The sequence below is a fragment of the Lonchura striata genome, chromosome Z (assembly GCF_050655825.1).
Source record: "Lonchura striata isolate lonStrDom1 chromosome Z, ASM5065582v1, whole genome shotgun sequence".
NCBI classification, from domain to species: Eukaryota; Metazoa; Chordata; class Aves; order Passeriformes; family Estrildidae; genus Lonchura; species Lonchura striata.
This window is the reverse complement of record NC_140740.1, coordinates 37,007,951-37,029,030: the sequence shown is the minus strand read 5'-3', so window position 1 is coordinate 37,029,030 and position 21,080 is coordinate 37,007,951. Positions and strand designations below refer to the sequence as shown.

The 21,080-nt window shown below is 38.5% G+C and overlaps 1 protein-coding gene across 4 annotated transcripts; it reads left to right on the top strand.

The window, feature by feature from the left end:
- The first annotated feature begins 121 nt into the window (after positions 1-121).
- Positions 122-19,573, top strand: PLAA (phospholipase A2 activating protein). 4 transcript variants are annotated; one of them, XM_021535934.4, is made up of 14 exons: positions 122-313; positions 2,404-2,597; positions 3,550-3,650; positions 3,734-3,854; positions 5,549-5,716; positions 6,740-6,875; positions 7,408-7,577; positions 8,994-9,151; positions 10,207-10,426; positions 12,356-12,424; positions 14,015-14,086; positions 14,926-15,027; positions 15,613-15,777; positions 17,211-19,573. In XM_021535934.4, exons 1-14 carry the CDS (start codon positions 165-167, stop codon positions 17,774-17,776), a joined length of 2,391 nt encoding a protein of 796 aa, XP_021391609.1. In that variant the 5' UTR covers positions 122-164; the 3' UTR covers positions 17,777-19,573. The 4 variants fall into 4 exon arrangements, with proteins under 4 accessions (XP_021391609.1, XP_021391610.1, XP_085423182.1 ...); XM_085567057.1 differs by lacking the exon at positions 122-313 and adding an exon at positions 1,590-1,700; XM_021535935.4 differs by lacking the exon at positions 14,015-14,086.
- The last annotated feature ends 1,507 nt before the right edge of the window (positions 19,574-21,080 follow it).

Below are 21,080 nucleotides of genomic sequence, written 5' to 3'. Positions count from 1 at the left end.
GGGCCAGGCGAGAGAACAGTGGTGACACAACCACCTCCGTAGAGCGCGGTGCTTGCCGGGATAAGAAACCTCGCGTTAGCCCGGCGGCGGGCTCTGTGACGATACTTCTGGTACGACTTCCGGCGGCGTTGCGGCCTGTGCTGTGTCAGGCCGGCGCTGCCGCCATGGCGGGTGAGGGCAGCATGTTCCGGCTGCGCTGCTCCCTGCTGGGGCACGGGCAGGACGTGCGGGGCCTCACCCGTGGCCTCTTTCCTGAAGGCAGCTTCGTGTCCGTCTCGCGGGACAGAACGGCGCGTCTCTGGGTCCCTGACGGGTGAGTGCTGGGCCGCGACGGAGAGCATGGAGGTGGCGCCGCAGTGGTTCCGCGCGGCCGTGTCTCGCCGAGTTCGTCTATACAGCTGAGTTCGCCTTAGGGGTTGCCAGCAGATTCGGTGGGGCCGAGGGAGGTGGAGGGCAGTGGAAGCCTGTTTGCAAGAGGTGTTCGTGGTTGGCGTTGTCACTTTCATCGAATCACGTTAGGGGTTTAGAAGGGAACTTCAGGATCATCTAGTCCTAGTCCTTCAGCCACAGGCAGGGACACCATTCACCAGAAGAGTTTGCTCAGAGCGCTATCCATCCTGGCCTTGAGCACTTCCGAGGATGGGGTATACACAAATTCTCTGTAGGTCCTTTGGATACTGGAAGGTTGCTATGAGGTCTCCATGCTATTTTCTCTTTTCCAGTCGGAGCAAGCCCAACTTCTTCATACCTTTGGGGAAAGCAGTTTGGTTTTTTTGTGTACATCGATGTTGTAGTGCTTTAGAAATGGTAACAATGTCAGTAGTTCTAGGCATCTTTTTTTCTAGGTGGTATTAATAATGTTGCTTCTACCTCATGGTGTTCAGGGCCCAAGTAATCCTGCTAAGTAACAATGCTGCTATTTTGACAGTAAGGCAGTGTGCTTTGAATGTTTAAAAAAAACCCATTCTTTCTCACTCTTGCTAAGCCAGCTTTGTAAAATATAAAATGGAATATAAACAAAAAAATGTACAGAAAATTAAATAAACAAAGACATAGAAAAAGAAAAAAATACCCCAAGATTAATTTTTCTGATGCTCATGTTGCACAGGGTTGTCGCCTACTGAATTTGTGTAGTTGAATTCTCAAAGTGAACTTTTCAGCATATTAGCTTGACCAGAAATAGACCAGATACACTGCTAAGCAATGTGTATAGGAGGTGTGGGGTATTGCTGGAAGCTACAGGATGTACTTCCTCCCCATACTATAGTTTGTATTGTGATCTGTATTCTGAAGTTACTAGGCATAAATATTCTTCCCATTGCCTTCATGTGAAATATAAATAATTGGCAAATTTGTCTTTGTATTGAACTCTGGACCTCTGTGACTGAGGTGAAGGAAAACTAAGTGGGTCTCATTATGTCTGTCATCACAAGAGAAAGAACTTGCTAAATTGCAGATAAATTTGCAGCAGGAAAGAAATTCTAGTTCTAAACCATAGTTTTTGAGAACTTTGTAGGGAAGAAGATGTAACTTAGTTGTATCAACTTATAGTGTTGATATTGATTATCCCTCTCTCCTTTGAAGGCTCAGGGACTACAGTAGTCAGGGTTCAGTGGGTGAGCACAGTGCTGTGTGCTGTTTTGGTTCTGCTTTTCCAAGAAGATATGTTGCCTTCTGTGATTTGTTCTATGTGCCCTAAGGTGAGATATTTTAGAGTCTAGAAGAGTATTGTGATTTCCTTACATATTTCAAGCTTGCCAAGCATTAGGGTTTGAAGGATAACAATATGAGAACTTGTGTTTTTGAAGGTGGGGAACAAACACAAGAAAACAAAACAAGCACACAGCACCACAACCTGCATATTTAGTCTATGGGAATAAGTAGCTTTTTTCAGTTAGTGCTGTAACTAATGAGATTGCCTCATGGTGAAGAAATGAGGGTGCTGGTTGAGTTAGTTATGGTCTGTTTAACTTTTATTCCTCTATAGTACTCTTAATGAAGAGATAGTGAATACACTTGGCAAGCATTAAACTTCATTTGTGTGCTCTTACTTTAGTGTGTACTTGGATATACATTTGAGTTTTCAGACAAAAAAAAGATGACATAAAGAAAAACTGTAGTTATTTCTGATGAAATTTTGCATAGTACTTGCCAGTGAGCAAGAAAAAAACCAAAAGTCCTTCCAGGCCTACCACTGCATTGAAAAATAAGTGGACAGCTTTACCATTGTGTACGGGGAGGAATTCTGGAATGTAATTTTTATCTTAAATTTCATTATTTCTAGGTCATCCATAGTACTTATGCAATACAAGGCAAGCATAGTTATTGATTAAAGAACTGTAATTTACTCAAATAAAGTCTGTTTCTGTCATGATTCTAAACTGATTATCATCTGTGTTTAAGTCTTAACAGGGGTTTTACTGAGATGCACTGTATGAGTGGCCACTCAAATTTTGTATCTTGCGTGTGCATCATACCTCCAAGTGACCTCTATCCTCGTGGGCTGATTGCAACTGGTGGCAATGATCATAATATTTGCATTTTCACAGTTGACAACCCAGCTCCTCTTTATGTCCTTAGGGGTCATAAAAACACAGGTATGTAGTAATTGTACTTTGGAGTTTTTTACATAAAAGTTAACGTGACTTATAACAGAGGAAATAAAATTGAATTTATAAATCTCAATTTTGATTTATTTGGTATATAATGTAGCAAACTGTTTAGTTATGTCCTCCACAAATACGATTTTATAATCTTAATTCATGCAGTGACCATTCATTGCAAGGACTTCCAAGTTTATCCTCATGAATGTTTGAACTTTCACTGTCTCTCTGAATTTCTGGGAGTTCACAGAATGATTACACTTTTGTCAAGAATTGCATTTTTAAGAAGCGGTTCATTCTACATGTGTTATTTTTGTGTCAAAACTGATACAAGAAGAAAAAAAATGAGCTTCCTTAATAAACTTCCTCTGCCCATTTTGTTACTTAGATGGGTGTTTAATATTAACTAGTGCTTTAAATACAGAGCTTTACACTGTGTTACTGGAACATTTGCAGATTACCTTTCTACTAAATCTTTGAATGTCACCACAGTTTCTTGGGGTAGTATTTTGCCTTCCAAGAAGGTAAGCTGAATATTTTTTGTATTAAATAACTCCTTGAAGACATAAATGAATACTTATAGACAAAACTTTTCTGTCTCTTAAAAATGACACATTTGCATTGAGGGTCTTGACTGATTATCTCACATATTTGTCATCATATTTTAATCCAAGAATAGAGGTCTGTAACTGAGAGAAAATTAAAAATGTGAATGGCAAAAATATTTCAATTTTTTAAACCTAAAATTAAGAGAATTTTAAGCAGCTTCTTTCTAGGTTGCAATGCAATTACAGTTCACTTAATTCTTCTCTAGACTCCTCAACACTAAATATGCTACTAATACCAAATAAATCATCTTAAATTAATCTCTTGAAATTGCTGGCATAAGATTTGTGGCAGTGCAAGATACTTGTCATTTAAGTTCTGAATTAAATATTCATTCCAGTTTGCAGCCTTTCATCCGGGAAATTTGGCACATTATTAAGTGGATCATGGGATACCACAGCAAAAGTCTGGTTGAATGACAAATGTATGATGACATTACAGGTACAAAGTTCCTCTACCTCAATATGAAATAAGTACTCTGAATTGGATTCTGACAAGACTTAACAATGTTGGGTTTTTCGCAGGGTCACACAGCTGCAATATGGGCAGTGAAGATACTTCCTGAACAGGGATTAATGTTGACTGGTTCTGCTGACAAAACTATAAAACTGTGGAAGGCAGGCAGATGTGAAAGAACATTCACTGGTAAATGTTGCTGCAGTTGATAATTTCGTTAGTGTGGTCTGTCCTTGTTAAAAGAGAACAAACGTTAAAATCTTACAAAAGCATGGATAAAAACAATATTTAGGCAGGATTTTTTAAAGTCTTGAAGTAGTTGTATGCCCATGTCGTGGTTTGACACTGAAGAAAATTTGACACGGAAGTTGGAGTCAAACTAATCAGTAGTCAGGTTTGGATATTAGTACCTGGAGTGGCTACTGAAGGCTGGACACGCTTCTGAGAACACAGAGGGGTTCAAAGTAAGAACGCTTATGGAACTGCCCCTTTAGTTCCAGTCAGAGTGCAGTGCAGACTCCTCCCTGCCCAGAGGGGAGCCATGTGGCCCAGGCTGAGGTAGGCTGAAGGGTGGAGGGACTAGAACCAGGCCAGCTCCTGTGGACTGAAGGGTGGAGGAAGGCTGAAATTTCTTTGCTTCCCCCCACTCCCACCCTTCACCTTGAGGAAAAGAGATAGCTTGAAGACGCTTAGAAAAGCTTAGAAATTCTCTGGCCAAGAAGAAAGAGGGGAAGGTGTGGGAGCTGGAGTCTGAGCCGAGATTACAGCCCGCCCCGGGAGTCAAGACTTTTAACTCTTCCTTGGGAAATGAAAGCTTTGTGAAATACTACTCTTCCTTAGTTTGAAAGAGAAGAAGAGAGACAGTTTGGGACCTGAGATGTTAGAGAAATTCTAGGTAGGAAGAGATGATGGAGTGGCTTTTTGCTGGACTTTTCTTACTAGCCATAGACTGAACTAATTTCTCCTGCAACAGAGACTGACTGCATCTTTAGGGGGATGCAATGGTAAGCCAAGAAACCTGCTTTAGTGACTACCAGCACAGGAATGGAGTGAACAGAGAAAAGCTGAGGAGGGTGTGGTGATACCCTCTGTCTTCAGGAAGATGAAGATCTTTGTTCTTAGACCTTCAGCCCCAGGGGAAAACAGGAGGGACTGGTCCCAAAAATGAGAAACTGAACTGTTGTTTTTCTTTAGTCCTTGGCAAAACATGTTTAAAAAGAAACCCTATGAGCAGTCTGTCCATGCACAGTGGTGAGAGCACTGTAACATAGAAAAGAGAGTATCACACTGGCAGATTTTCTCTGGGTGGTGTCATGTGTGACATAGAAACAAAAGAAATGGCAATTGTGTTTCCTGGGGGTCTGGTGCAAGATAGACTCTTCTCTCCCTTGATGGACTGAGTATTGATAATATTGAAGGGTGATAACTTGATTAAGGGTCCAAGTTGTGTCTCGCTGTAGTTTGTTGGAGTTAGGTGGGGGGAGGAGGAATGTTGTAGAAAGTTTTCATTTTGGATTTATGGCGTGTTTCTTTTTTTTTTTCCTTTTATCATAATAGTAAAGTTTTTTTTCCCTTTGTTATTAGTCTTAGGCCTGCTCTGCTCTGTTGTGGATTGCATCTCGTAATATTCATTTAGGAAAGTACATTTTCATAGAGGCACTGGCATTGTGCCTTTGTCAAACTATAACAGCTCAGAAGCCACATGACTTCTAAAAAATTAGGATATTTTTCAGATAATTGTGAGAAATTAATTTTTTTTTCTAAATTTTCCCATGAGGATTAGTTACTTGGATTTAGATGTGAGCTATACAAAAGTGGTATACTGCTGCTAATGGAGACAATAACTGCAAACTGCATTAAAATTTTCTCTTCCTTTTGTAAAGGACATGAAGATTGTGTGAGAGGTTTAGCTATTCTCAGTGAAATGGAGTTCCTTTCCTGTGCTAATGATGCTAGTGTTCGAAGGTGGCAGATCTCTGGCGAGTGTCTGCAGGTGTATTATGGACATACAAATTATATATACAGCATCTCTGTCTTTCCTCGATGTAAAGGTAGGTTTCTTTCCTGACTGTTACACAACAGTCATCAAAATGAAATGGCAGGGTGTGTATACTGGTGTTCTGTGCCACTGCTGCAACTAAAGAACACCAGTAGCATTTAATTTTTTTTCTTACACCTAGTGTAAATAGATGAAAAAATACATTGAGATTGACTCCAAGTTTCACTGCTGTCAAAATTGCTCTGGCAGTATGTAGTATAAAAGGTCCTGGGTTAGGGCTAAGTGAAAGCTTAAGCAAAACTTAGATGAAGCAGTAGGCAAAACTATTGTCTTAGCTGCCACCTGTATTTCAGCGCTGTTGCAGAGTAGTAAAATAGTAATGTGGCATGCCAGTTTGAGATAATATAAATTTAGATACTTCCACAATGTGCATTAATGTAGTTTAGGTTAAGAATTTTATGTTTTGAGGCTTTATTACATTTGTTTTCTGAGTTGGAGATTTAGAGGTTCAGAACTAACTGTTGAGCCAGTTGCAGAAGAAATTCCAAGTCAGTGACATTTGTGTGGTGTATGGGACACTTGCACATTTCAACAGGTAAAGTGAGCATATATGGGTTGATGCATATATTGTAGACCTCCTACACCTTAAAATTCCTCATTGAGGAGTTTCTAGACTTTTGAAAGTGCTTTATGTCTGTTTCCTGATAGAGCAGGCTTACCTTCCAAAACTCAATGAAACAAATGTGAACCTATGCAAGTATAGAGCAAGATGAAACTATGATTATGATAAAATTGTTCAAGCCCTTTAAAGGATGAAGTGATCTTTTTTGTCTTGGGCACAGTTTTATTCACTGTCTGGCTGGTTAATCTGCAATTTATGCATTTTGGATTTTTTGAGAAGGCAAGTGAATAGTGGATTTCTTTTTGCTCTCAACTTGTAATTGAGAGAAGGACTAAATTGCAGAAGGGTTCTTTTACTGTTGTGAATTTTAGATACCCGGTTTCAGAATGGCATCCGCAATCACAGTATGCTAAAAATATACTTCAAAAGTTTTTAATATCTTCTTATTTTCAGATTTTGTGACAACTGGAGAGGATAGATCTCTTAGAATCTGGAAACAAGGGGAATGTGCTCAAACAATCAGACTCCCAGCTCAGTCTGTATGGTGCTGCTGTGTCTTAGACAATGGTGACATTGTAGTTGGTGCAAGGTATCTCAAGTTTTACTTTCAATATATTTGTAGATCCAAATCTGATATTCCTTGAAGAAATTACAGCATCACTTTGGATGTCAGTTTCATTTGTATTTAAAAATAAAGCCATCAAAGTGTGTGTGTGTGTGTGTGTGTGTGTGTGTGTGTGTGTGTGTTAAATTTAAACAAACACTACACTTTGTCCAAGAAGTATTTTTTTATGTCATTTGCAGCGTTAGAGTGAGTTCTTTGGAAATGTGGTAAATCATGAATAGACATAAGAATAAATTTAGTAAGCATGGTATAAAGAACTCTTTTGATAGGCATATATTATCTTGATCTTAAAATTATTCTGAAGACAGGGTTACCTGCTTGATTCCTTCTCTGTATGGTTTTAGCATGACAATGAATTCATTTCATCATAATAATTGGGAGGGGTAGTTGGAAATAGTGATGGTTTCTTGCAACACAGGAGACACCATTAGAATTTATGCAGTCATTGTGATATTTAAAATAGTATTTCTATTTGAATGTTTTTTTCTCTGTTCAGTGATGGAATCATAAGGGTGTTTACAGAGTCCTTGGAACGTACAGCAAGTGCTGAGGAGATTCAGGCATTTGAAAATGAGCTTGCCCAAGCATCCATTGACCCTAAAACTGGTGATTTAGGAGATATCAATGCTGATGACCTTCCTGGAAAAGAACACCTTAAGGATCCTGGTAAGTTATTGTACTTCTGTCGTATTAGAGGTGCTTCCAAATCTTGGTTTGAGGTATTGAAGCTTCTGATGGTTTCCAAACTTAAAGTTTTAATCCCTTTTGATTGGGAAGAAAATGGCTTAATTTTGCTCTGGTATCCTTTCACAGATTCTTCTGGAAACAGGACTCAAGGTTTTTTATGTTTTGGGGATTCTTTTATTCTCCTAGGAGATGATTTAGAAAAAGGTGGAATTGATGCTATAGTATGTTTGAGATGTTTTCTATCTGTTCTGCTAGCTGTACCAAGAGTATGTGAAACAGGTAATTTGTAAAAGGAGTACTGAATGTGCAGGGTTTTTTCTTAATAAAAGTAGAAATGCAAATTTTCTGCTTTAGCTTTTGGCTTGAAAGATAGTCTTGATGAGTTTGGTTCACACTTTGTAGGTAGAAGCAGTAGTAAACATTATTCTTAAAGAGACAAATACTTTTTCCCAAGGTGAAGTAACGAGTGACTTCAGCCCTTGGCTATGATCAGGAAATGGCATAGATCTTACATCAATATGAAACTTTGCATCTTGTTAGACTATGGGAGAATATCACTTTCTGTAATTGTCATCTCACTGAGAAGCCAATAAACTTCTGAAGTACTGAACCTAAGTACTGGTTTGGCCACTTAGTCTGCTGGCAGATACTATTATCTTAATTGTAAAATGATCATTAAGATTGCTGCTGTTCTTGTTGTGAGACGTAGCATTTTGTCTGGTTTTCACTGGGATAGAGTTGATTTTTTCCATAGTAGCTAATATGGAGCTTTGTTTTGGATTTGTGCTTGAAAACAGGGCTGATAACACAGGGCTGTTCTGTTATTGCTGAGCAGGGATAACACAGAGCCAGTGCTTTTGCTGCTCCTCACCAATCCCACCAGCGAGGAGGCTGGGAGTGTGCAGAGAGCTGGGAGGGGACAGCTGACCCAAGGGATATCCCATATGATTCAGTATATAGACTTGGGGGAAGAAGGAATCAAGGAGGGGATGTTTGGAATGTTTGTGTTTGTCTTTTCAAGTAACTGTTGAGCCTGATGGAGCCTTGCTTCTCTGGAGACAGCTGAACACCTGCCTGCCCATGGGAAGTGGTGTCTGAATTCCTTGTTGTGCTTTGCTTTTGCTGTGGTTTTTGATTTACCTTTTTAATTGTATCTTAATTGCCAAATTTTTCACTTCTATTCATCTGTTTCTTTCCTGCACCCCGACCATGATGCCAGTGAGTGTGTCTGTTGTGGTGCTTAGTTGCCATCTGGGATTAAACCATGTATCTACTTAATTCTGAGAACTTCAAGTGTTTAACTGTTTTAAAAATTTTAATGCCGAGCACCGTTTTAATATTTTTCTCTCCTAAAGTAAATCATATCCTTGAAATTGTTTGAACTCCTGCCTACAGGAACAAGAGATGGACAGACACGGCTTATTAAAGATAATGGGAAAGTAGAAGCATATCAGTGGAGTGTTAGTGAAGAAAGATGGATAAAGATCGGTGATGTTGTTGGCTCTTCTGGAGCCACACAGCAAATGTCTGGAAAAATTTTATTTGAAGGAAAGGTATATGCAAACTTTAATTTGTTTCATTCTTTCGTAAGTAACTGGTCTTTGTTCAGATAAAATATCATTTAGAAAACAGGAACTTTTTTGTTACCTTTGATCTCAGAGGTAGAAATGTAAGTAAGTACAGTTTATTACTTACAAAACACAGTTTGTAAAATGAGCAAGCCAATGGACACAAATTATTTTGGAGAAAGGTAAACCATTAGTAGAGAAATTGTCAAGTTCTGTTATATTTATTGTTAATGAGGAGTTGAGAAGTTAGTTTTAATATCCTTCCCAAAGGAAATGAACTTTATAATTTACAATGCCAGGCTTACCTAAAATGTTAGGTGCCTGACCTTCCCTACTGTCTCTCTATAGTGACTACTGAACCTAAAGACAGGTAAGCTGACCTAAAGACATATATGCTGAAAAATATTTCCTTTACTGAAATCTACACAGAAAAGCTTGTCAGGCTCCACCACAGAAAAAAATGCCTCCAAGATACCAATTTTCACGCTCACAGATTTTAAAGAAACATTAGGAAATTGTTTGCTAGCATTAGAAGTGTGCTTTTAAGGCTAAAATGTCTTGAAGTATCTGATTGCTCTGTAGCTTTGGAGGGAGACAGAGGTATCCATGAAAGTGACCTGATGCATCTTTATTTTGTAATATATCTGTACACACATTATAGTGATACGTTGTTTTACTCTGTTCTTCTTGAGCAGAGAATTCTGGAAAATACAGGTTTAAGTCTGTCATGGTTTTGGCTGAGACAGAGTTCATAGTCTTAGCAGTTGGTACAATGCTGTGTGTTTTGGATATAGCATAGCAACAGTGTTACAACACACTGATGTTTTGGCTGTTGCTAAGTAATGTTTAGTGTTTACCCTAAATCAGCAAATGTTTACTTGCAGTCTCTCAGGAGAATATTGTGCGTTATGTTCTGTAAGTAGCAGTGTTTTAAGTTTTTAGGCTTAGGTTTGGGCCCCTGTTAGACTGCACTTAATACATTATTATATTAAAAGTGCTAAAAGACTTCTAATGTGTTTTTATTTTTATTCCACTTAAAGGAATATGACTATGTTTTCACCATTGATGTAAATGAAAATGGGCCTTCCTATAAACTGCCATATAACATCACTGATGATCCTTGGCTGACTGCATACAACTTCCTGCAAAAGCATGATCTAAATCCTATGTTTCTGGATCAGGTGGCCAAGTTTATTATGGACAACACTAAGGGGCAAACACTGTTGAGTACCAGTAATCAATTTTCAGATCCATTTACAGGTAAATATTTTAAACTTAAGTGATAATATTAGATACTCCTCCAGGTTTTGTGTTTTCAGCACACTTGCTGAGGATGCACTCTGAATGATCTTCCACACCATCATTAGCGAAGATGTGAAGCAGGACTGGATGGGTATGCCACCAGTGGCTGGCTTCCAGTAGATGTTGCACTGATCACCATCCTCTGGCCATGGTTGTTCCACCAGTTTTCAATCCATTCCACTTTCATGGAATCATTAAGATTGGAATATTGAGCCATTAACTGATCACTTCCATGTTCACCTCTAAATCATATCCCCATATTCAGGGATGATGACTCAGACACTTCCCTGGGCAGCCTATTCCAATGCCTGACCACCCTTCCAGTAGATCTAATCCAGTACATATCTAATCTAAACCTCTCTTGGTGCAGCTTGAGACCATTTCTTCACATCCTGTCACTTGTTACTGGGAGAAGAGACTGACCCCCACCTCAATACCTTTCAAATAGTTACAAAGAGCAGTAAGATCCACCTGTACCACTTAAACAACCCTGGTTCCTTCAGCTGTTTCTCATAAGACCTGTGCTCCAGACCCTTCACAAGCTCCATTGCCCTTCTCTGGACTTGCTCCAGCAATCTCAATGTGTTCAGTGTCATGAGGGGCCCAGAACTTATCACAGGATTTGAGGTGTGGCCTCACCAGGGCCAAGTACAGAGGGACAGTCACGGCCCTGGTCCTGCTGGGATAAAAGCTAAGATAATATTGTCCTTCTTGGCCACATAGGCATACTCCTGGGTTAGGGTCAGGCAGATGATGATCAGCAATGCCAGGTCTTTTTCTGTGGGGCAGCTTTGCAGTCACTGCCCCCAGACTGTATCCCTGCATGGGGTTGTTGTGACCCTGGGGGAGGACCCAGCACTTGGCCTGGTTGAAACTCTTAGAATTGTCTGCCCAGGCAGACTTCAGTATTGTAGCTCTTGAACTTCTTCTGCAGATATTTTCATATCCTTAAATGATTGAAGGCAAAGGCACAGATAATTCTGAGGAAAAAAAGGAAAAAGAAAAATCTTCATCAAAATTCTAATTAAGGCAGTTGTATTTTTCAGTCTAGTCTTTTTTTTTACAGTTTAGGGAAGATCCAGTTTTCATACATTAAGTGCCAGATACTGTTAAGGCAATTAATAAAATACAAAAATTTAGCCAGAGAATTAATCAAAATGTAGTGAAATACATAAATTACCTTTTCAGGCAGGAAAGAACTAGAGCAAGTTGATTACTGATAAGCTAAACCATGTTAATCAATTACATCCTATTTATCACTTTTACAAAACAAACTAATTCAATTAATTTCACAAAGATTAATTTAAGAAGAAAATAGCATTAAAATAATTGAGCTAAATATTTTTCTTGCAAGAGACTGGGAATGGGAATACAGACTTGTCAGTTTACATGTAACTCTGAGAGCTGCAGTTGTCACAGAAGTAATTAAGTTGGAAAAGACATCTGAGAGTGAGTCTAACCTATGACTGAATACCACCATGTCAACTAGACCATGGTACTAAATGCCACATATTCAGTCTTCCCTTAAACACCTCCACCACCTCCCTGGTCAGCTCATTCCAATATCTAATCACTCTGTGAAGAAATTCTTCATGTCTGCCTTAAATCTCCCCTGGTACAATTTAGGGCTGTGCCCTCTCCTGTCCAGTAGTTGCTTGGGAGAAGAAGCCAGTCCCCAGCTGTCTGCAGCCTCCTTTCAGGGAGTTGTAGAGTGAGATGAGGTGTCCCCTGAGCCTTCTCTTCTCCAGGCTAAACAACCCCAGCTCCCTCAGCCACTCCTCATAGGATAGGCACTCCAGACCTTTTACCAGCTTTGTTACCTCTCTCTGGATTTGAATAACATCAAGGTGTGTTTAATACTCATTGCTTTTCTCACTGTTTGACTAGGTGCTGGACGTTATGTTCCAGGCTCTTCATCTGGATCAAGTACAATACCTGGGGCAGACCCGTTTACAGGTAATGTAAAATTTATATCTATCTGGCTAGCACTTAAGGTACGCATGAGTCAAGTAGTATTCTGTTGCATCCCATGTTTAGCCCCAGACAGCTGTTTTTTGCAGTTCTCTGGGGCAGAAGTGTGGAGCAGCCTGGTAAGGTGGGCTCTGACACTGCAAAGCATACCGAGATCTGTTCAGCAGACCTAAGCCCTCTGCTGTTGGGTCTGCCTCAAGTCACTCTGTCCACTGCAGCAGAAGAATAAGGACCTTTTGTTTTGCCAGACTTTTTATGAACCACACAAGATTGGATATATTCATAGAAGTAGTTTTCTGCTTTCATTTTTACATGTTTTTTTACATGAGCTTTATTGGTACCATCCTCCCTGTATTTTAGATTTTCATCCTCGCTGCTATAGCTATTGTAAAGTCCTCCTCACTAGTTTAGCCGTCTTGTTTGCAAAAACATTCCCAGGTCCAGCCCTGCATTGTCAGGCTTCTCCCATCCCTGATTAGTAGCTCCTGCTCCTCATATAGGTTCTTGTAATCACTTGATGCCAAAATCTTGTCTGCAAAACCAGCCATGCAGTGAGTTGCTGACCCACTTGATGAGTCCATTTCTATTCAAGCATTTTTGCTATGTTCAAAGTAACAAAGAAATGCCCTGCACTTTTCATCATTGTTCTCAGAGCTTTCTAATCATTCTTGATATCCTCCAAGACCTCCTTGGAAAACCATTGATGGCCATGTGGAAGAGTAGCAGAATAACTGTCTGAAGGCCAGGCAAGGCTTGGCAGTGTCTCTGTGGCATCCTGAATGCTTGCCCCAGCACACACATACCTCCCAAGCTACCAGGCTATATGCATAGGCAGGTGCCTCCCTATCCTGCAGGAGGTTATTCTGCTTCCCATCACTGCTGCTTGCCTTTCCTGTTTTTGCCGACATGAGGTGCAGTCTCAGCTGGCTCTTAACACATCACTGCTGAGTGTTTGTCCACACCAGTGCCAGGGTGCTTACTGCCTGCTCTGCAGTTGCAGATCTACAAGTAGAGCAGAAGCCTTTATGCTGTTACAAAAACTCACAGCCTTCAGTCTTCGCAATCTTGACAGTCTTTCTGTGTCTAGCTGTTTCTCCTCCATGGCTTTTGCGGCTCTGTGGTCGCTGCAGATGGAGGCCTCACTGAGACCTCCGTTGCAAGAGAGTCCAGCTCCCATGGGAGAACCACTCTTGGCTCAGGCACAAAGAGAGTCAAGGCCAGGGCAGTGGGCCCTCTTGCTGGAACTTGTCGTTGATAAGGTATCTGCTGTGCTGAAGCTCTCTTCAGCTGTGAGTGCCAGAGATCCTACTGTGTCCCACAGTGATGACACAGTGTCTCCCAGCTGTGAGCTCACTTAGCTTGTGAATGCTATCACCACCAACATCCTCCCACATGCATGGATTTAATCCTTAAAAAAGTGTTGAACTTTGAATCCTTAAAAGAATTACTACTTTGTAATTCTTTTAGTGCAGAAAAATCCCTTTTAGTAGTTTTGTTTGAAAAGTAGTAACTAAATACAGGTATACATTACCTCTTTATTGGTGATGGTGTTTAAAAACTTTACGTCTTTGTTAGGCGCTGGTCGCTATGTTCCTGGTTCAGCGTCAAATGCCCTACCTCCAGCAGGCGGGGTTGATCCATTTATGGGTAAGAGACAATGTCTGCCAGTGAAAAACATTCCTAATTGTTAGGTTTGTTTTTTTTTTCTCTGACATGATTCTGCATTGATGCAAAATTCATACTATATTAGAAATAACAGATTGAAGCTGCTTATACTCTGAAATTAATAATAAAATAGGGATAACAAAGCCTTCCTTTGCATGCAGGAATCATGCACACAAGCTTTAAAATGTATAATAATAATCTGAGAGGATTATTTATCTTCTAGTAGTTATGTTGTTGATCAGAAAAACTGATGTATAGCTAATGAGCATTATACAATATCAGCAGCTATCAGTGACCTGTGAGTTTAGGAAATCATTATAGGTAATGATAAAAGCTTTGTATTGCTTCTTAAAAAAACATTTCAGGCTACTATTACATGTGCCATAACTTGGTCACATCTGCAAATCTTCTAATACGTAAACACTTTAATTATGAAAATAATTAAATAATAATTACAAGATTTCAGGGGCAAGAGAGATATTTTTCCTAAAAAGACCCTTGCCATTTTCAAGTATTAACTACAACAGCCTTGCTATAAGTGACTGTGTATTTAGTTCACATAATTAAGAAATGACTGTTAATAATTTCTACTTGTAAACTTTTACATGAGGGGGAACAGTTTGTGAAGGTTATGCTTTCATTTTTAACCTCTGAATGTAAAAGTAATGTAAGGAATGACAGCTATATGCATAGACATTCGGGGTATTTTTCGAGAGATATTTTTCTGAGTCATGTCCAGCAGTAGAGAGTTACTGCTAGGATATCATTCTGTATCAGACACCTTGGTACACTGTTGAATGCTCTGTATTGCCCTTCTTTAGGAATAGGTGCCTACCAGTCAGCTGCAGCTAAAGTTGAAAATATTTATTTTCCGAAGAAGGATGCTGTCACCTTTGACCAGGCCAATCCTACGCAGATACTGGGTCAGTGTTTTAATATAAAGGATTTTTTAAAATGTTTTTGAAGTAACTGAGCTTTTAAAAAAAACTTTCCTTAATCCTAGATCAATTGCATTAATCTAATACTTGGATTTTTAAATCACACTGAAGATTGAATATAGCACATGTCATAAGTGAAACATGATCACATGATTGAAGTAAAAATAAAAAAATTGTGATCACACTAAGAACATAGAGTACCTTTATTGTTTTACTACTTAATAAAAAGCAAAAAGAAATTATATTTCAATTATGAACACTACTGTTTTCATGACTCTTTTCTGCATTTTTAGCTTTATGTAGGCATTTTCTAAAATTTTTCTCCAAATTCTGAATCTTTGTGTTGTGCTGTTAAAGTGGAAATAGTAGTAGCAATCACTGTGATAATTAAAAACCTAAATGGGAAATTATAAAATTGGAAAACATGTTTAAAAATCTGACCTCCCGAAAAAACCACTCAATTGCAGTAGTTGTTACTTGTTTATAAAGTGCTTTTGTAGCATTTAGTTAAGATGTCGATTTCTGAAGTTCTGTTTTGGAAAAGTTGTGCTTTTTCCTTTGGTATTACAGGTAAATTAAAGGAACTTAATGGCAGTGCAGCTGAAGAACATAAACTTACCGAAGATGACTTGATAATCCTAGAAAAGTTACTGTCTGCAACATGCAACACCTCTACAGAAACACCTACGGCGCAGCAACTTCAGACCTTATGGAGAGCAGTTAACTGGCCAGAAGGTAAACTTGTACCATCGTTTTATGTGTCATCTCATCAGTACGTGTCACCATGAATGAAAAGTCTCATCATGCTGTTAAACCGAGTCTGTCCCAAAGACCTGATAGCCCAAGAAGAAAAGACAAGATGAATAACAGTTGTTGACAGCAGTGATCAGCTTCAGGGCCAAATTTGGTAATTGGTTGTCAAGTTTTGTTGGCACAATAATAAACATAAAGGGGAAACTTGATACAAAAATCAGTTATGATTATTTCATTAGCAGGGTCATCCTCAAAAAGGTGTGAGACTTGTCAGGAAATAGAGTAAGGAAGTGCGAACATGACATCCTAAGCTGTTACCAAGTGAGAGATGCAATTATGGAGATAAATTATGGGGAAAAAAATCAAAAGTAGCTCCTGTTTAATATGGTAATGAAGAAGTTACTGATGCTATGTTATATGATCAGAACTGCATTTGTGAAATGACATGCTGGAAGAATGTAAGTAGAGGTAATATAATTACATTTAATAATATTGTCAGCACTGATGGATTGGAAAAGGTAGTTTGGTTGTTATAGCACATTCTGGAAAAAGCAGTTGTTTGCATATACAAATATCTAAGAATGGTTAAAATGAACTGCTTTTTTAAAATTTCAGTTAAAGATTTACTATCAGGAAGAACATTTCAGTATTAAAAATTCATGCTTGTTTTATAATATAACTTAATCCAACTGTATTTTGCATAATGAGGAGCTGGTGATGACTTATGTCATACCTTCCATACTCTTTGTATTGTACAAAGCATTAATTATGAAGATTTTGCATATCTGCAGGAAAAACCTCTTTAAGTAGTTGGGCAGGTTTGGCTTTGATTTGGTTGTAAGCATTGGATACCAGTAGTAGATCCAAGGAGACATATGTATTCAGAATTTGGGAAGGGAGGGACAAATTTTCAGTTCAGTTTCCATACAATGATTTACAGCTCTTCAGTTGACAACATATTTATTTTCTTTTCCTGTAAGCAGTTTTGTAGCTATACGGTACTGTAAGATATAGAATGAGGACAAAGGGAGATGCTGTCTATGTAGGGATGTTCAGTCACTGAACTTTCAGCTTTCAGAGATTTTTTGGATTAGTTACCATATCTTGTGCTTGTCTTCAGTGTTATCAATTAGAGATTTTAGAAAAGATTTTAAGATTTTCTGTAAAGCACTATGTTAATCCTAAATTAAGGATTATGGATTTTTTTAACAATAACTGAACTGTTACTAGAAAAGATTTGTCAATATTTGTCTTTATGAATGTGAAACAATTTGTGCTTTAATTATGCATGAAACTGTTACTGTCTGTTCCCAAAACTGCAGGGCTAAGAAAGTCTGCATCTGAAAGAAACTCACTGATAAATTTACACATAATGCAATATTAATACTAAAATTTTGTTTTGTTTTGTTTCTTAGATATTGTCTTTCCAGCCCTAGACATTCTTAGATTGTCTGTCAGGCATCCCACTGTGAATGAAAACTTCTGCAATGAAAAGGAGCAAGTACAATTAATCATCCTTCTCCTTAAATTTCTGAATCCTAAAGGCAAACAAGCAAACCAGCTGTTGGCACTTAGAGCTCTTTGCAATTGTTTTGTCAACCATGCAGGCCAGAAGCTCATGATGGAACAGAGGGATGAAATAATGACACAAGCAATTGAAATGAAATCAGGCAATAATAAGAACATCCACATTGCACTGGCCACACTGACATTGAACTATGCTGTATGTTTACATAAAGTCAACAATGTTGAGGGCAAAGCTCAATGTTTATCAGTAATCAGCACAATTATGGAAGTTGTTCAAGATCTTGAAGCCATTTTTAGACTGCTTGTGGCTCTTGGGACACTAATCAGTGATGATACAAATGCTGTGCAATTAGCTAAGTCTCTGGGAGTTGATTCTCAAATAAGAAAGTATGCCTCTGTATCAGAACCAGCTAAAGTAAAAGAATGCTGTAGGTTTGTTCTTAATCTGTTGTAATAATTTTTTCTTAGAACTTGGAAGACAGTGTATGCATTAAAAAGATGCGTTTGTTCATATTTTTTGACAGACTGTACTTGGAAAAATACTGTGGATTAATTACACTTGACTTGTCTCAAGATACAGAGCAAATAAAACTTTTTTCACTGTTTGTCATTGGACTGCTTTTCTGAAGCGATCACTGCAAAGAAACTTTGCAAGGAATCCTGACATTGCTCAGATAAAAACAGATCACCAAGAAGTCAAACCATATCAGTACTTACAGGTCATCCAGACAGAAAGGTAGGAAATGGCTGTTATTTAGTGACTGTCAACTCAGACACCCACCCCAATCACATTCTGTGTTGCAGCATGCTTAGTCTGTTTCTTGACTGTGAGGATTTTCTAGCGGTTGACAGGCCCTGGGATCCTTAAGTTCAACAGTGCATTTCACAAGCTTATTAGTTAACATTAGTTAATATTAACCCCTGTCAAATGGTCTGGTAAGGAAAATTTTCATCAGCTTTTTCCACTTCCTTTTGAAACTTAACTGTTATGGCTCTTAATGTCTTTTAATCCTAAGGCTAGATGACTTTTTGAGGGCTAGAACCTCTCTACCTGCTATATGGATGTTGTGCTTCACTCATAACTTTATATCTTGCAGCTTGTAAAATGGCATGAACTTCTAGAGAAGCCTTTAACTTGACTTTTTAATTTTTAAGGATGGGAATACCGCACTAATTAATAGCAGGTGTCTTACTCCGTGTTGTAAAATATAGGTGATTAAAAAAAGGTCACGTTGAAGAGTGAGAGAGCAATCTACTTCCAGAGAAGAGATTGAGCAGCAGAAGCTTGGAGAAGCTTCCTAAAGGTAGTTGGTGTACTCTGCCTGTCAGTGTTGGAGGCCTTTGGCAATGTCCTTGACAAGAGGCTCTGTCTTTTGTCCAGAAGTAGTCAGGGCCCTTTACAACTTAAATACTCTGTTGTAAACTGCACAAATTCAAGTTTTATGAAGCAGCTTTAACTTTGTAAGTGTGGTGACTGCTGAAAGGGAAAATAATACTTTCCAGCTTATTCCAGCAGATCTAAGATGTTCAGCTGAAAAGGGAAATGTTATTTTCTACTACTGCAAATGATAAAATTTGATTTAGAATTGAGATGAACTAAAGAAGTTGAATTTTTCATTAGACTAATAGAATGGAAAACAGGGCAAACTTCTGGCATGTGAGCTCCACACCCCATGATACCTGCCTATGTTGTCTATGCCAGATGTGAAAAATTTTGTGACCAAGAGCTCTTAACTTTTATTTTGCTCCAGATACATGAATTGAGTTACTACACTGCTTCCAGGAAACTTGGTCTCTCAGATCTTTAGTTGCACACTTGTACTTTGGATGGATTTCCAGATAAATACCCTCACAGTCCTGATCATGGTCTGAGTTACACACTTTCTGATTTGATCTATTGCAGGTTCATATGTGAGGCAGTCCAACACATTATTTGTGATTTACAGTACTTGATAGATGAACCCCTTCCTGGAAAAGTACCGTTAGGAAACATGTCTGTGAAATAATGTGCTTGCTTGTCTGTTGAATTTTGGTTGCCTATTATAAAATTGTTCTTGAAGCTTCAGCTTTCTAATGTTGTACTCTTCAACTGTGTTTGCACCTGTGTTATTTTAAGAAATTATACTTGTCCTAATATTTTTGTTTTATTATTGTGGGATTGCTCTGTTACAGATTATCTCTTTATGTGAAAATTGTTACGAATTTCTCAGACCAAAAATTAATGTTTGTATTAATAAATATACTCTGGCAACTCCCAAGAAATGGTATATTAAAAGATATTACAAAATTCTCTTAAACTTGAAGAGAAATGATGAGGCACAGCAAAAAATCCTTCTGGGGATTGCCAGCACTAAGAGTTAGGCAAGATAAACAGAGAAGGCCATGCTTGTTTGGAAAGATACCTGTTGCCACAGGGTACTGTGATACCAACCCTTCCATGTTCTAGCATCATCTGAGGAAACAGGGAGTGGGGAATTCCTTTTGCTTTTAAATGGCACTGTTTAGAACTCCATTGTGGTTCATGTCAGCATCCACAGGCATAAACACACAAGTGCATGTAATGGTACTGCGCAGCCTGCTGCTGGGGTCACCAATAAGAAGAGTGCCTCAGGAATGTCAGCAGGATTAAACTCCTGTTGCAGTGAAAGAATGTTGTATCTATAGTGGGAAATGTGCCAGACATGAGGTCCACAGGGTACAATCTTTTGAGACCAGAGGCTGCTGAAAATAAGTATATGCCTGACACACAACTGGGAGCTGGCTTATTATCTACAGTAGTACATTTTGACTAAGTTGATCTGTGTACTAAGGGCTCCTGATTTCATTTATCAGGAAAACAGTTGAAGTATGTTTGAGAGATTTCAACATCCCCTTGAAGAGAAGCTGTGTCTTTTGCTAAGAATTCAAAGTCTCTCAGTAGATGATAACAATTCTTTTGGCATCTTTTTCTGAGATAAAAAGGAAGCTTTTAGAAAGAATAGCCAACAGCAGACAGTAGCATCTCATGTTAAAGCATTGTTGTTAGGCATAGCTTGGGTTTTATGAAGTGGAAAAACTTGGGATCTACTTAGGCCAAAACTCAGGACAAGTATAAAATGCCATCCTAAGGAACTAAATAAGGAGTCAAAATGGACTTATGTCAGCACCAACTGCTGTACTTTCCAAGACAGAAGAAGACTACAATAACATAAATCCATCTAATCCATCACAAGGTTTCTTTAATGTCTGCTATTATGATGCACCTTGCTCATATCAGGACCTAATTAAGCAATGTTAATTACTCAGTCAAGTTCAGGCTTTAGCCAGAAATAGACTAACTTCAGTCTGCAAACCTATTTCATTAAAAGCACTGTACACTGAGCTACACATTAATGAATAATTGGATGCAGTGACTTTTTTATAATTTAATATGCTATAATAATCTACACAAGGAGTCTTATCATAGGATCAGTACTATAGAGGCAAATCCAGATCCTTTAGGAAATGTTATAACCTACTGGTTTCAATCCTGTGAAGTATTTTGCCTAAAAATACTTAGTTAAGCTTCTTAGTTGAATGTGATCCATTACTGTATACTGTAAGCACTTGCATATTTTTGTCTCTTTCTCCTTAAACTATCAACAGATTCAAAGTCTAGGAACAGTAGATGTTTCCCATCTTTTCAAAATGTGTACTAAATAGACTGAAATTAAATGTTTGGCACCAAGATTCTCTATGCAGCTGTTGACAGCCTGAAGAGTATCTGGGTGTTTTCAGAT